Raw genomic sequence first — 16,124 nt, forward strand, 5'->3', positions numbered from 1 at the left:
GCTACTTCAGCATTAAATATTGACATAAGTGTTAATCTTTCATCACACTTAAGATATCTTAAAGTAATACACTGTGACATAGGATTGGGGCATGTAAATATATCACATGTCAAATTTAATATGTTCTCATTTGAAAATATTTTCATAAAAATGGCTTTGATTTTTAAATTGTTATGTGCTGGTACATAGAGATACAATTGATTTATACCTAGTTTGCCTAGCTTCAGTTGATTCTTTTGTAAGTTAATTTCTTTGAAAGGAAAAGAAAAGCCATACATTAACTTGTAAATACTGCCCTCTCATATTTTTTCTCTTTCTCACTTGGCTTCCACTTCTTTCTACTTTGCACCTGTTATTTGAAGTATTTCAACTTAATATCTCTGCCAGATACTAAAATAATAAGCGTTTAAAATATACTAAAAATTTGCTGTCATTTTAATAAAGTGACTGAAAGTTTGGCCTTAGATTTAAAACAATTTTCAAACCAAATATGTCAGTATTAGTTTCATTATCAGATTGTTAGACTTGGATATAAATACTCATCACTCCTCTTGGTATTACCTAAAACATCACTGTAGGACATTATTCTTTTTTTTTTTTTTTTTTTTTAATATATTAATTTTTTTACAGAGAGGAAGAGAGAGGGATAGAGAGTTAGAAACATCATGAGAGAGAAACATCGATCAGCTGCCTGCACACCCCCTACTGGGGATGTGCCCGCAACCAAGGTTGCCCTTGACCGGAATCGAACCTGGGACCCTTGAGTCCGCAGGCCGACGCTCTATCACTGAGCCAAACCGGTTTCGGCATGTAGGACATTATTCTTATCTCTGGAGCAGGTACATGAAATTTGCTAAGACTTGGTTCATAAACTAAGAACTGTTTTAAACATTTAGTTGTTTTAAAATAAGATCATTTTACATAATTTTTCAACAAGTACATAATTGTTTTTTTACCTTCAGTGGCAGATAGTTTGGATAAAGTTTTGGGACACCCTATGTTTTCGTTTAAACATCACAGAAATATCATTTTCTATAATCATTATCAGACTGCAGAATTTTCCCTTATCACTTTAAAAGTCTCAGACACACTCAACAAAACACCTTTTTCTTTTTTCTGGTCCTTCCTGAACAAAGCCAGAGAGAATAGTTTCCATAAAGAATGAAAATGCCGGAAGAGCAATATTCACTTTCAATATAGCGCAGGCGTCCTCAAACTACGGCCCGCGGGCCACATGCGGGTGTGTGCAGTGTGCATAGGAATTTGTTCATAGTTTTTTTTAAACTATAGTCCGGCCCTCCAACCGTCTGAGGGACAGTGAACTAGCCGCCTGTTTAAGAAGATTGAGGACCCCTGATGAGATGCAGAATTTTACTGAGAGTTACTTTGTAAATAATAGTCCTTGGGACTTATTTAAGAACTAAAAACTTGTAACATGACTTATGTTGACTTTTAATATGACTTGGTACTTCTTTTCAAGCCATATATATGGTGATCAGTAATAATATGTTTAACCTGTAGATTTTTCTGACTTAACTTATTGGACACACTTCCTTTGAGAGATTTTATAGACTCAAATAGTATTTAAGAAGGGAAATGATAGTTGCTCTCTTCGAGTTGCTATTGGGAGATTTTCAAATGAGCTAATAGTCACTCTTCAGTATAATTTAATCTGTCATTTCTTTTTTTTTAAATATATTTTTATTGATTTTTTACAGAGAGGAAGGGAGAGGGATAGAGAGTTAGAAACATCGATGAGAGAGAAACATTGATCAGCTGCCTCCTGCACACCTCCTACTGGGGATGTGCCCACAACCAAGGTACACGTCCTTGACCGGAATCGAACCTGGGACCATTCAGTCCACAGGCCAACACTCTATCCACTGAGCCAAACTGGTTAGGGCTAATCTGTCATTTCTTATGTAATATGAACTCCGAACAAACATGCTATGGAAAGAACAGTAATTCCTGCATCGTTCAAAAAGTAAAATATAAACAGTACATTATCTCATTTTAAAGAAATGGTACAAAATATAATTAACATATATGAAACAGAACATTTTCAGGGAGCGTATATGTAAAAATAAGTATTTTTTTTTCTTTTTCCTTTTAGATCCACCTGATATTCCTCAAAAGCTGAACTGTGAGACTTACGATTTGAAAGAGATTGTCTGTACGTGGGATCCAGGAAGGCCGACGGCTTTGGTGGGCCCTCGCAGTACAGGTTACACTTTGTTTGAAAGGTACGCGTCAGCAGGAAAAGACGCCAGACTTCAGTAGCACCGGGTCCATTAGAAGGATGTCACATGACACAGCGAAATGCTCTATCTGTTTTACATTACGAGCAAGATAGAAAACCAGAGACGTAGTGTAAAATGGGATATACTGCAGCTCAATGCGTGCAGGCTGGACTGGTCTCCTTTTTCACACAGCCCGGAAGGAAGAAGCCTCAAATGCGAGCAGAGACTGTTTTCTCGGTAGCGGGCTTACGGCTGATTATTTTCTTCTTTTTACTGTATCGTATACACTTTCTTCTCTGAGGATGTAGTACATCTATAATTAGAAATAGAAATACTTTGAAAACATTAATTACTAGAAATTGACCCATTCATTTTTTTCCTGCACCATTTATCTTTTGCCATTTTGGTATTTAAAAAAAAATTTTTTTATTGATTGATTTTAGAGAGTGGGGGGGTGGAGAAAGAGAGAAACAGTTGGTTTTATTGTTCCACTTATTTATGCATTCATTGGTTGATCTTGTATGTGCCCTAACTGGAGATTGAACCAGCAACCTTGGGGTATCGGGATGACGCTTCAACCAACTGAGCTACCCAGCCAGGTCTTGATATAATTTTAATATTTCTTATTCCTCTCTTAATTTTCAGTTTTTCTGGAGAATCTGTTGCATTTAAAAGAGTTGTAGCACCCATAAATGAAAGCTATCAGTTATTCTTTCAAGTGCTTCCAAACCAAGAAATGTATAATTTTACTTTGAATGCTCTCAATCCTCTGGGTCAATCAGAAGCAACGATTTTCATCAACGTGACTGAGAAAGGTGAGCTGCTACACAAACCAGTGTTTTATAGTAACTTTAGAAGTGGCAAAATGTCTTGAGATTAATGAAAAGTCCGTCTAGGGATTACTTTTTACTGATTATTTTCTGTATAATTACTTAGTATTAATCTTGTAAAGGTCATTTTAAAATGTGTAATTTCAAGTTTCATCGTTTTATTGAATCCAGGTAAAATTTTGAATGTCATTTCATTTGCATAGAAACTGTCAGTGGCTTTATCTAATAGTTTTTGATTTCTGAAAAAAAAAAAATTTGCCCAGTTTTTAAAGATTTTTTGTTTTGAAATAATGGTAGGTGGTTGCAAAAAAAATAATAAATTAGAGCCCTGTGACCCCTTCTCCTGGCTTTCCCGGGGGTAGCACCTGATGTTACTGTAGCACAATATCCAAACGAGGCACCTGACCTCGGAACAATACTGCGAACCACACTGCCAACCTTGCCCAGGCCCCGTTTTCACCAGTTTTTATATGCATCCCATTATGTGTGTGTGTGTTTTGTGTACATGTATGTATGTAGGTCCATGTGATCGGATTTATGTTTAGATTCACAGAACCGACACATTCAAGACTGCTGTCCCCACGAAGGCACTTCTCATGCTGTCCCTTTAACACCGCCCCCATCCCCCCGACACACTTTCACATCCCTGTCCCTGGGGGTCCCCTCAGCAGCCGATCTGTTCTTCATCTCTATTGAGTTGTCATTTGGAGAGTTTTATATGAGTGGAATCAGTGTTATATGAGTGCCGTGTATAACCTGTGGAGGTTGGCGTTTATACTAAGGGTAAAATTTTGAGGTCCATCCAAGGTGTTGCCTGGATCAGTGAATAGCTCACTCCTTTTCACTGCTGATGACTTCTTAATTTTTTGCCAATCCCATGAATCTGTAGCTTAAAATAGAGATAAAATATGGCCCAGCACTTTGGCCTTCATTCCCTTGGTCATTCCATGTGCACCAGCCACGCGGGGCTCTGTAGCACAGAGATGGGCAGAGGCGGAGAAGGGCTCAAACCCGACGCCCTCTGGTACGGCCTGGCAGGTGATGGGCAGTGGTCCTGCTGCCTGGTTTGTTACACGTAAATCACCTTCATCAATTATTTCCTCCCATCATCTTTCTTATTTCCTTATTTTACTTAAGGACATGATGGCTACGTTTTGCCATTTCAATCTTATTCACTACATGATTCTTCCCCACCCTCAGACTGATGTGTGCGTTATCCCCAGCGTAGCACGCACGCTGCTCTGCTGTGCCAAGACCCCGACCTGAAATGCTTTCCTGCGCTCGTTTTGCCAGCTTTAGTCTGATTCTTCTTTCCAGGCTCATCCCCAGTCCCATCTTCCCTATAGGATTCCCCTTACCATGTTTATGTCTAGACTAGAGGCCCGGTGCACAAAATTCGTGTACGGGGGAGTAGGGGGTCCCCTCAGCCCAGCTTGCACCCGCTGCAATCCGGGACCCCTGGGGGGATGTCTGACTGCCGGTTTAGGCCCCCCCTGCCAGCCTGGTCACCCCTTACTGCCCCCCCTGCCGGCCTGGTCACTCCTCACTGCCCCCCCCCCCGCCATCCTGGTTGCCCCCAACTGCCCCCCACCCCCCACGGGCCTGGTTGCCCCACACAGCCTGCTGTTCAGTCGTTTGGTTGCCACTCACTGACCCCCCTGCCAGCCTGGTTGCCCCCAACTGCCCCCCCCCCCTCGGGCCTGGTCGCCCTACGCAGCCTGCTGCTCAGTCGTTTGGTCGCCCCTCACTGACCCCCCTGCCAGCCTAGTCGCCCCACACAACCTGTTCGGTCGTTCGTTCGGTTGCTACGGTCACTTAGGCTTTTATATATAGAGATTCCTGTGGTGCTTAATCTGTGTGCCCCACATTTAGAACTTAGCATCTATACTCTTGCTCATTTTCTTTCTTTTGGTTTGTCACACCCCCCCCCCCCAAGTAAGTCAGGGGTTCCTTGCAGGTAGAGACTAAGCTCTGACCACCTTTTAGTATTCCTGACACCAGTTCAGGAACCTGAGCGAGGTCGGTTCCTAAAAAATGTTGGCACATTGTCGGCAGTGAAGCGAGGTTTGCGTTATTTCACAAACACTGAGCAGAATATTGTTGTTCAGCACTAACAATACCTCTCTTGGTCTTTATTTCCCTTGATTCTCATTTGTCATATTAGAAAATAGCTGTTAAAGTAATGAATCTTTAAAAATTATATTCACAGTTTCCCCCCATACTCCTACTTCAATCAGAGTGAAGGATATTAATTCAACAGCTGTTACGCTTTCCTGGCACTTACCAGGCAGCTTTGCAAAGATTAAACTGTTATGTCAAGTTGAAATTAACAAAGCTAATTCAGTACGGGAATTGGTGAGTAAGACTCTCCTGCAAACTTCCTTAGAGGTTATGATTGATAAAATACTTAGTTTTCAAAAATAACCAAGTAAATTTATATGCATAAGCTCTGATTATTGATTACAGAGATTTAGTAAGAACCACGATATTACGTATGAGTGTAATGACAGCATTGTATGTGGCACTTGGGAACAACTATAATACTGGCTACTACGGAGCATAACTTTGACTTCTCCTCAGATGGTTTCCGGGTCTAGTGTAACACCTGGCATGTAGCTGGTGCTCAACAAATTTGTGAATTAGCGAGTGGCTTCTGCTGTAACCTTGAGCATCGGATAATGGACTAATTGGCACCCGAGAGAAGATGTGATTTTAAAACCGCTGAGTGCAGCTGCAGGAGCAAGTTATAATTGGTTATTATAAGTCAAAACATGACTTCTTAATACATTTTAAATACCTGGGTTGACTTTTATATGGCACCATCTTGTAATTGGTGGTACATCCAAAATAAATGATTCCGTACTTAAAAATTCATTTGGAAACTTACTGATGGTTTCTAGACTGTCTTCAGTTGCACTGCAAGCTGGAACTCTGAAAGCTCCTTTGGAGTGAGTAACCGGGGGATCCCAGGCCTCCCCGGGGTGTGCAAATCCTCAGATTTGTTTTGGCTGGCTTCCTTTTAATTTTATTTCCTTTAAATATTTGTTGGATAGTCTGCACGTTGAGCACCAGACGAGAGGTGCTAAGAGCCACATTGGAAAGCGGGGCTAAGCTGAGCGTGCTTCCAGGAAGCTTCCAAACACCACCTGAGTGACACCTGCAGCCCTCAAGGTCACCTTAGATCGCCCAAGGACATTAAGGTTTACTGCATCACCACTAGCCGTCGATTTGCCAAACTTATATGCCCCCTCTCCGCGTAATTTAGCCGGCCATTATTCATTAGATTCAGTGTTTGGATAAAAGACACCTCTGTTTTGTTTATTGCTATTGCAGAGCTTAATTTCACTGATTTGGCATTTATCTATGAATTACCATATGATAGGGGATGATCTTAGGCAAACTCACGTGGCTGTTCGGTCAATAGGTTACAAATTTGGGAGGCTTTCTTATTTTTAAAAAGTATGTGTATATATATATGTATTCATACACATGTGATATTTCATGTGCACATATTGTTTGTTTTCTAACAGCGGAATGTCACAATCAGAGGAGTAGACAATTCAAATTACCTCATCGCTGTGGACAAGTTAAGTCCGTACACTGTGTATGCTTTTCGGATTCGTTGTTCCAGTGAAACTTTCTGGAAATGGAGCAAATGGAGCAGTGAAAAACAATATTTAACCACAGAAGCCAGTAAGTGAACAGAATGATTTATGGTTAATTATTACTATGGATCCTGACATGCTACGACTGTCTTTAGAGAAAAATGTCACCAAAGTGACTGAAAACAGGAGAGTGGGTAGACAAATTGTGTACTTACATAACGCCTGCTGGTAAAACATTATACAGACATTTTGAATGATGGCTTCTAAGGTTTCCTGATGCTATGGGAAATGCTGGGCATGTGCCGTGTGCAAGGACGAGGCCACCCTCCCTGCAAGTCATGTCTGTGTTAAAGTGATGAGTAGGAGACCACACTTGGAACCGTGGGGATATCGTGGCGAGATTTTTCTCACACGCTTTCCTCCTTTTCATGATCTAGATTGCCTTTCTTAGTAAAAACAAGTGTTAATGGAGGGAATTTGTTGGAATTTTTGTTTCTGACCTAGGCCTGAGAAATGGCTGGGGCTAAGGTCTCAAGCTTCAGTTTCCACGGTTACACCTAGAGCAAACTAGCTATGCAGTCAGGTAACTGGTTTTCTGACTACAATCCCCAAAGACAGAATAAGATTCAACCCCTGAACCCCAGTTGCCGGCTTTAAAACAGAAAGTAGAAATAGGTGTGGTTTTCAGGAATCATTCATCAAAAGACAGCACATTCTTTATTTGCATTATATGACAGAGGGGATATAAAACTCCTCCTCCCAAACTGAACAAACAGTACAACAAAGAGTGATGGTTGTTCATCGGATGTTGTGTCTCCACATGAAGACCGAGAGAGGAGAGGGGCTTTGCAGTGTGTGTAAGAGTTACTTGGATCGTCAGAAATGAATCCTGTGCATGAGTCCAGAGAATCCATTGCTATGTGACCAGTTAGCCACAACTCTGTGCTTTAACGCAGCAAACATTTCCTGCCTCTCAGTGAGTGTCCCGGTCAGCGACTCAGGAGCAGCTTAGCTGAGAATCTCTCCTGAGTCCACGCACCCTGTGGGGGCGGCCTCGGGCCTGATTGGGGCCAGAGGGTCTGCTTACCAGCGGTTCTCTCCCAGGGCCGCGGGCAGGAGCCTCCGTGCCTCCCACAGGGCTGCCCTGGACTTAGCGATCCCAGAGAGAACAAGGCCGCCTCCACAACCTCCGTGTGGCCTGGCCTCAGAAGGGACATACCCTCACGTCTGCCCTTCCCTGTTGGTCACACAAGCCGACCCTGATACGGTGTAGGAGGGGCCCACAAGGGCAGGAACGGGACCCACAGGCGTTTGCCTTCCGTTGATGGGCTGTTGCAGGTGGAAGGGAAGGAGCATTTTGTTTTGTTTATGCTTCATTGAGGGGAAGCCATTCATCCATTCATCGCATGACAAATACCTGTTGCATACCCCCCACGTGTCAGGAATTGTTCTGGTCTCCAGGGACAGAGCAGCAATAGAACAGCAATCTCTGCTGGTGGAATGCAGAGGATAGAGGATTTGAAATCATTATTTGTATTATATATCAGTATGCCGGGTGGTAGTGAGTGCCACAGAGAAAAATGAAAACCTAGGAAGGGGGCCGGGGAATGCAGACGGGGTGGGGGAGGGGAGTTGCACTCTTAAATAGGGTGGCTGGGCAGGACCTCGGGAACAAGGTGACCCTGGGTGAGGGAGCCAGCCGGGTGGTTTCTCAGGGGAAGGGAGTTCGGACAGAGGAAGGGAGGGCGAGAAAGTCAGGGAGCCCGGGCAGGCGTCCTCCGCAGGTCTGAGGAGCAGCCAGGAAGCCAGTGTGTGGCCACGGCCTACATAGGGGGACCCTACCCGGCTCTTACAGCCTTGATGGGGCTGTTACCATGCTAAGGGGCCGGGTGTTTTGCAGGCGTTGAGAGCGTTTCCTTCTTCATTTTCTAAGTGGAAGCCACTGAGTGCTTCCCATTCTTTTTTTTTTTTAATTTATTTATTAAGTAATTACATACCTGTCCTCATCCCCCCATTATCCCCCCATCCTCCCCACTCATGCCCTCACCCCCCTGTTGTCTCTGTCCCTTGTTTAGGCTTATAGGCATGCATACAAGTCCTTTGGTTGATCTCTCCCTCTTACCTCCACCCTCCCCTACCTTCCCTCTGAGGTTTGACGGTCTGATCGATGTTTCTCTGTCCCTGGATCTGTTTTTGTTCATCAGTTTGTGGTGTTCGTTATATTCCACAAATGAGTGAGATCATGTGATATTTATCTTTCTCTGACTGGCTTATCTCTTACTGAGAATTCCAAAAGCCTAGAAACAAATTGCAAGCACCACCATCTCAATCACGGACATCAACTGACGTAGCAGCACCCTCACATACTAACTTTCCCACCTCTTTCCTAGTTCCTTCAAAGGGACCGGACACTTGGAGGGAGTGGCGCTCTGACGGGAAGAATTTAATAATATATTGGAAGGTAACTATCTCATGTTTCCTTGAATATTTATGTGACTTGGTTATGGTAAACTACCTGACTTCCACAGGGTCCTGGGGCATCGGGGAGCCAGGATTCCTCAGACCTGCCAAACTGCTGAGAAAGTACCCGGGCTCCTAGCTCCCCAATTCCTCCTCGCTGCTGCACCCCCGCCACTTTAGTGAGGGTCTCAGATCTCAGTGTTCTGTGCTGTGACTTGACGAGGCCTGTAAAAGGCCTGAGGGTTTCATGGATTCAGTCCCTCTCACGTTAGTCAGAAACAAAGCCAAATGCGACAAGGTCGAGTCCTGACTATTTGTGTTGCCTTTTTTTTTTTCTTTGATGAGTAGGAAACCAATTTTTAAAATAGAATTTATATGTAATTTGTTTCCCTTAAATAAATGATACCATAATAATGACAGCTAAACTAGTTTTGTAAAATTTTAGATAAAATACGAATTGCATTATATTTTACTGTTTTTCCCTTCTAGTGGAATGAACATTTCTGTTGCTATAGTTTTTATCTGATTTATGAACATTAAAAACACCAACAGTTGTTTTCTACATCAGGTTTCATAATCGGATTCCTTTAAGTAGTGAATTTTGTTGTGGAAAGGAAAACAAGATTATTTTTGCAAAACTTTGACATCACTACGGCTTTGAGGGGTGAGGCCTGAGCGTAGAAGTCCCATTGCTCAGAGGTCGTCTGGATGGGACTTGCGTCCCCTTAGCCACCCGCGGCGGCCTGTTAGGTCTCACAGTAATGGTAGTGTTTGCCCAAGTTACTCCAGTGTGGGGGATGTTCGGAATATTGTTCAAACCAGATGACTGTTTAACCGAGGATTAAAAATGTTGAAGTGATTCAGACTAACTGCAGCCACGAGGTTAATTGTTCTGCCATATTTGGGTAGAAATTACGTTGTTTGGGACATGTTGAGGTTTGTAAACATGTGTCACTGGGATGTCCGAGGCGAGCCCAGTGGGCGATGGTTTGAAGTAAGGCTCTGAGCTCAAAGAGATGGGAGCTGGAGACAAAGCCTTGTGGCATGCGGGGGGCAGGGGATAGAAAAATAACACAGTAGTTAATAAGCAACAGTACAAGAATTAAACTGTGTTGCCCAACCCCGTATAAGTGGGATCCCTGGGGAGGTATGCAGGTGGGAAGGGGTGGGGTGGGACCCGGGGAGGTGGCAGCGTATACAGCCCAGCAAAGCAGGCGGGGCCAGCGGAGGAGACAGAAGGCCCGAGGGCTAGGTGGCCAGAAGGAAACAATGCACAATTTCTGTAATGAGCATGTGCCCCCTTAAAATGAGAAAACAGTGCATGTTTTAAAAAGCTGTGATGCCATACTTGTTAATGTTTTGCTTTTATATAGAGCAGTGCTTCTTGGAACTTTGTGGTTGGCTTCTGAAAAATGTGAGGTTAAATAGCTTTTTAAAATATCTACACTAATAAAAGAGAAAGATGCAAATTGACCGTACCTTCGCAACACCCACCAGCCAATCAGGAGTGAGTGTGCAAATTAACCCAACAAATATGGGTTAATTTGCATATGCAGGCGCTGAGCGGCCGGGGGGCAGTCTGCACTGCCCAGCTGCTCCGAGCCTCCAGGCTGCGTGGGAAGGTGGAAAGGCGACTCCGGGCTGGAGCGAAGGCGGTGCCAGCAGCCAGGGGAAGGAAGGCCCATTCTTGCATGAATCTTCGTGCATTGGGCCTCTAGTATTTTTATTGATTTCAGAGAGGAGGGGAGTGGGAGAGAGAGAAACATCAGTGATGAGAGAGAATCATCGATCGGCTGCCTCCTGCATGCCCCCTACTGGGGGTTGAGCCCGCAGCCCAGACATGTGCCCTGACCAAGAATTGAATTGTGACCTCCTGGTTCATAGGTCCACACTCAACCCCTGAGCCACACTGGCCGGGCTAAATATTGTTTTTCGTGTACTCAGTTCTTACAGTTTTGTGTGCTCGTATTGCTCACAGCACTCGTCATTCTCCTTGTCTCACCTTCCTGGTTTGCCCAGGTCTTCGTGGATTTTATACTGTTTGTGACAGCATCCCCTTTTCTGACGTTATCTTGTCGTGATAGTGTAGTGTTCAGGTTGGGCTCGATGGTCTATTTTGCAGGGCTTTGTCATAAATTGCTTTCTGTTTTCCATAGCCTTTACCCATGAATGAAGCTAACGGGAAAATCCTCTTCTATAACGTATCCTGTTCGTCAGAGGAGAAAACACAGTCCCTCTCTGAGATCCCTGATCCTCAGCACAAGGCAGAAATGCAACTGGACAAACATGACTACATCATCAGTGTGGTGGCAAAAAACTCCGTGGGCTCCTCGCCGCCTTCCAGAATAGCCAGCATGGAGATTCCAAACGGTGAGTGCGTAGGGAACGCAGTGCCTGAGAGGGGGAACGGGAGTGAAGTTTCTGGAAGGGGCGGCTTGCTCCCGTCCTGCTGCTGGTATACAAGGAGGGACAGGCCGGAATACTGCTCACTGAGACCTCAGTCGTGAGTCTCACCTTGACGCATCTGCGGCTGGACAGAGAACTCCGCTGCCTGTTACTCTAACGCATCATGTTGGAGGGTGGCAGTCGTGGGTGTTACTCTTGGGAAGAAGGCTGTAACAGTTTATTCAGACACCGTTTTTATCTACCTCCCCAACACCACGGGAGTTGACTGTATGTCAGCTAGGCTGTTTCCTGTCGGGCAGGAAAAGGTACTCAGTGTAAATATGTTTTTATTGTTTTCAGAGAGAGAGGAAGGGAGAGGGAGAGAGGGAACCATCGATGAGAAACATCAGTCGGCTGCCTCCTGCACGCCCCCGCCTGGGGACTGTGCCTGAAACCCGGGCAGGTCGAACCCTCTTGGTGCATGGGCCAAAGCTCAACCACTGAGCCACACCAGCCAAGCAAAAGATACTCAGTTTAAATGGCAGCTTTGTTGATAAGACATTCTTTTAATAGGGAATCCCTTATTGATAAGTTCTTCTTAAAGTCTATATCAGACCTTCAGTATAAACTAATAAAAAAAGTTGGTGTAATTTTTAAATTGCTTAATGCCTTCCTTTAAGTTTTATGGGTTAGCAGTGAGTGGGCCATTCCTCCTCGGCCACCTCGGCAGCTGCCTGAGTGGGAAGCTCACATACCACGTCACCTCTGCTTCGGATCAGCCCCTCTTCTGAGTTACCCCACCCCCTGCTGTTCGGTCCCAACGTGGGGCACCTTTCTCTGACAGATTGGTCCAGGCAGGGCCCTCTAAGTATATTTTCCATTCTGGCTCAAGGCAGTCTTATCACTTGTTCCCGAACTGGTTCTGTGTTTGAGTGGATTGTCGGGGAATCAGAAGGAGGGAGAGGGGAGCAAAGCACATTTCAGAAACACAAAACACCCACCAGGCCCAGTGTCAGTGCACACCTGGCTCCACACCCACCAGGCCCAGTGTAAGTGCAACTGGCTGTCCACACCCACCAGGCCCAGTGTCAGTACACACCTGGCTCCACAACCACCAGCTCCAGTGTCAGTGCACACCTGGCTATCGACACCCACCCGGCCCAGTGTCAGTGCACACCTGGCTGTCCACACCCACCAGGCCCAGTATCAATGCACACCTGGCTCCACACCCACCAGGCCAGTGTCGGTGCACACCTGGCTGTCCACACCCACCCAACCCAGTGTCAGTGCATCTGGCTCCGCACCCACCAGGCCCAGTGCCAGTGCACACCTGGCTGTCCACACCCACCAGGCCCAGTGTCAGTGCACACCTGGCTGTCCACACCCACCAGGCCCAGTGTAAGTGCAACTGGCTATCCACACCCACCCGGCCCAGTATCAATGCACACCTGGCTCCACACCCACCCGGCCCAGTATCAATGCACACCTGGCTGTCCACACCCACCAGGCCCAGTATCAATGCACACCTGGCTCCACACCCACCAGGCCAGTGTCGGTGCACACCTGGCTGTCCACACCCACCCAGCCCAGTGTCAGTGCATCTGGCTCCGCACCCACCAGGCTCAGTGTCAGTGCATCTGGCTCCGCACCCACCAGGCCCAGTGTCAGTGAACACCTGGCTGTCGACACCCACCAGGCCCAGTGTCAGTGCACACCTGGTTGTGCACACCCACCAGGCCCAGTGTAAGTGCAACTGGCTCCGCACCCACCAGGCCCAGTGTCAGTGCACACCTGGCTGTCGACACCCACCAGGCCCAGTGTCAGTGCACACCTGGTTGTGCACACCTGGCTGTCCATACCGCCCTTGCCCCAGAGAGGGTGGCGGCAGAAAAGAGAGAGAAAGAGAGAGAGAGAGATGTGTGAACAGTCCCGAAGCAGATGACCACTGACTTTTGTTGTCTGTGTTCTCTAGTGGTTGCTTCATGAATGAAAATTTTGATCAAAAAATCTTTGGCCTTTTACTAAACCCTTATGCATACGTCAGTCATAGAAATTACAGCCATCCCTCAGTACGCGTGGGGATTGGTTCCAGGAAACCCAAACCCACGGGTTCTCACGATTCTCATGGGGAATGGCTAGAACAGTGCGTACAGGTGGCCTGCGCCTCCTCGGATTCCCAGCCGCTGATGCAGATCACTGCCTTCCTGGGTCATTTCAAAGAGAGCTATGGGACTAAGACCAGGAGCTCTTAACGTTGTGGCCTAAAATTGAAGTTCTCCGTAGGCTGTGATGGATACTCAGTAGCGCTATTTTGTCCTGAGGAGATAAAAGATTAAGCTACTCATGTCAATGATTGGTGATGTGGGAAAATAAATACGTTTTCCAAACTTAAAAAAAGAAAGTACTGCCTTCACCCTTGATTGAATCAGCAGATGTAAAACCCGCAGACACAGAGGGCCGACTGTGCTTCTTTCTCCTGTGACTGTGGACAAGGTGTCCCTCTCCCTCTTGGCCACGCTGTCCCAACCCACGCTAGTTTCTCACCCCCCACTTTGGGCCTCCCTTATCACCAGGCCCAGGTCCGACACAGCCTCACGCGGGCCCCCTTCCCACTAGCCTCTGCACCTCACCCTTCCGTCTCCCACGGGCCCTGTTTAGGTTTCTGCCCCACTGTGCCCACACCCCCCACTGTTTCTGCCCCACTGTGCCCACACATAGGTTTCTGCCCCACTGTGCCCACATCCCATCCCATTCCATCCCATCCCATCGCAGCAGATTCCTCCTCTCCCTGCCGAGAACCCCTGCAGTCCCTGTGGGGGGCGGGGGAGTCTTCCAGGAACGAAGGGACAGGCTGGTGCGGCCACACCTGCCTCCGGCTACTGCGCTCCCGCTCCGGCTCTCTGTGCTCCGCCCGGGCTGGGGTTACAGGCTCGGCCCCCGCTGCCACGGAGCTTGCACCCAGGGGGGTGACAAGAAGAGGGCGCAGCCTAGACTGTCCACTCACGCCCTGCCCCACCGGCCTGCCGTCCCCTCCGGTGCCCTCACTGTGCCCTCTGCCCGAGCCTTCCCGGCCCTGGCCCGCCATCTTCGTGTCCTGGCCCCACTACCTCGCCACCTGATCCTACTGCCTTTTCATTCCTTTGTTTCAGCTGCTGAGTGCATCTGTATGCACAGGTGATTGCCATAGTTACAGCACAAATAGCAGAGCCCCCCTCCCACACTTACTCACGGTTTACCTCGCTGGAGCCCTGTTCTAAAATCTCTCTGCAGTGAAGGGCGTTTTCTAACTCGTGCCCATTTTCATGAGGTCTGCCTTACGTCATTATTCGTAACGCCAGCAAAACGTCCTCCTTTCTCGTTGAAGATGATCTCAAAGTAGAGCAGACAGTCGGAATGGGGAACGGGATCCTCCTCACGTGGAACTACGACCCCAACATGACCTGCGACTACGTCATTAAGTGGTGCAACGCGTCCCAGCCGCAGCCCTGCCTCATGGACTGGAAGAAGGTCCCCGCAGACAGCACCGAGGCCGTGATCCAGTCGGGTGCGTGCTCAGAGGGCTCCCCGGGGGCGGGGTCAGGGAGCCGCCGGCGGGGCGGCTGGTGCGGTGCAGGGACCGGTCTCCCACCCCGCTGGGCAGGCGTGGGCTGGCCAGCTTTTCTGGAAGGTGCTTTGGGGCATGCGTGTGTGAAAGGGTTCAGATCCCTCGATGTAGGAATTACTTGTCTAGGAGTTTATGCTAAGAGATAGAGAGCAGCACAGATACACAGCTGAGCATGCTCACCACAGCACTGTCTATCGTCGTCAACGTTGAATACAGTGAGTAGGAGAAGGAGCCAGTCCTGGCACTTGTATGAAATGGAGAGTGGAGCAGCCCTGAAGCGTGTGTGGAAGGTTTAAGAACATGGGAGATGCTCACGGAGGAGGCTGCAGAACTAGGAGTGGCGCCGCATGCAGTGTCACTGCCTGTGTTCACCCGGGGCCCCGGTACCAGGGTCAGGGAGACCTGAGCACGAAGGCCCTGCACCCACTTGACCACTTTGCCTGACGTCCATCAAGGGCACTGGGCGTGGCAGCGGGCACAGTGGGCGGGGCCAGCTCCCTGATGGCCCCTGGTGAGCTGCCCTAGAGGCCCTGCAGCCTGGATTAGCCCCGGGGGCACTTGGGAACCTGCAGGCTGAGCCAGCCTTGCCCTTGAGAATGAGTACCCTCTTTCCACCCGCACTGTTCTGTTCTTCCGAGCAGCTGATCAGTGTTGTGTCTCTACCCACGGGCCTGGATCCTGCAGCCGGGGGTGGAGCCGTTCTTCCCCCAGGGCTGGCCCGCCCCTGCTCCTGTGGTTCGAGAGCAAGCAGTGCTGGCTGTTCTCGTTCCCTCTGTCCCTGTCAGATGGTGGGGATGAGACTCCTTGTTAGATGACCATGTATGTGTGGGGTCTGGTCACGTTCCGGGTCTGCTTGGAAGGCAGCCAAGCTGCTTCCGGTGCAGAATTGGCCAGGGCAGGGATGGTGGCCCCCGTTATCCTTTCTCCCTGCACCTCCCAGCACCTCCCAGCTGGCTGCACCCACCCCTTTGCTGGGCCTCCCCTCGCGTTTCTCCCACAG

General features: G+C 47.7%; 1 protein-coding gene and 1 non-coding gene across 2 annotated transcripts in view; both read left to right on the plus strand.

The window, feature by feature from the left end:
- The window catches only part of LIFR (LIF receptor subunit alpha), a 78,715-nt gene that overhangs the window by 47,969 nt on the left and 14,622 nt on the right, over positions 1-16,124 (plus strand). The window contains exons 8-14 of the mRNA XM_054715314.1: positions 2,114-2,243; positions 2,886-3,055; positions 5,280-5,425; positions 6,601-6,763; positions 9,066-9,136; positions 11,292-11,505; positions 14,885-15,064. Coding sequence (XP_054571289.1) covers positions 2,114-2,243; positions 2,886-3,055; positions 5,280-5,425; positions 6,601-6,763; positions 9,066-9,136; positions 11,292-11,505; positions 14,885-15,064 — 1,074 coding nt within the window. The remainder of the gene's footprint in view (positions 1-2,113; positions 2,244-2,885; positions 3,056-5,279; positions 5,426-6,600; positions 6,764-9,065; positions 9,137-11,291; positions 11,506-14,884; positions 15,065-16,124) is intronic.
- On the plus strand, positions 13,727-13,852 carry LOC114227805 (small nucleolar RNA SNORA25). The gene has a single exon (XR_003613886.2). It is a non-coding gene; the product is annotated as a small nucleolar RNA SNORA25 (small nucleolar RNA).

Source organism: Eptesicus fuscus, chromosome 4, assembly GCF_027574615.1.
Source record: "Eptesicus fuscus isolate TK198812 chromosome 4, DD_ASM_mEF_20220401, whole genome shotgun sequence".
NCBI lineage: Eukaryota > Metazoa > Chordata > Mammalia > Chiroptera > Vespertilionidae > Eptesicus > Eptesicus fuscus.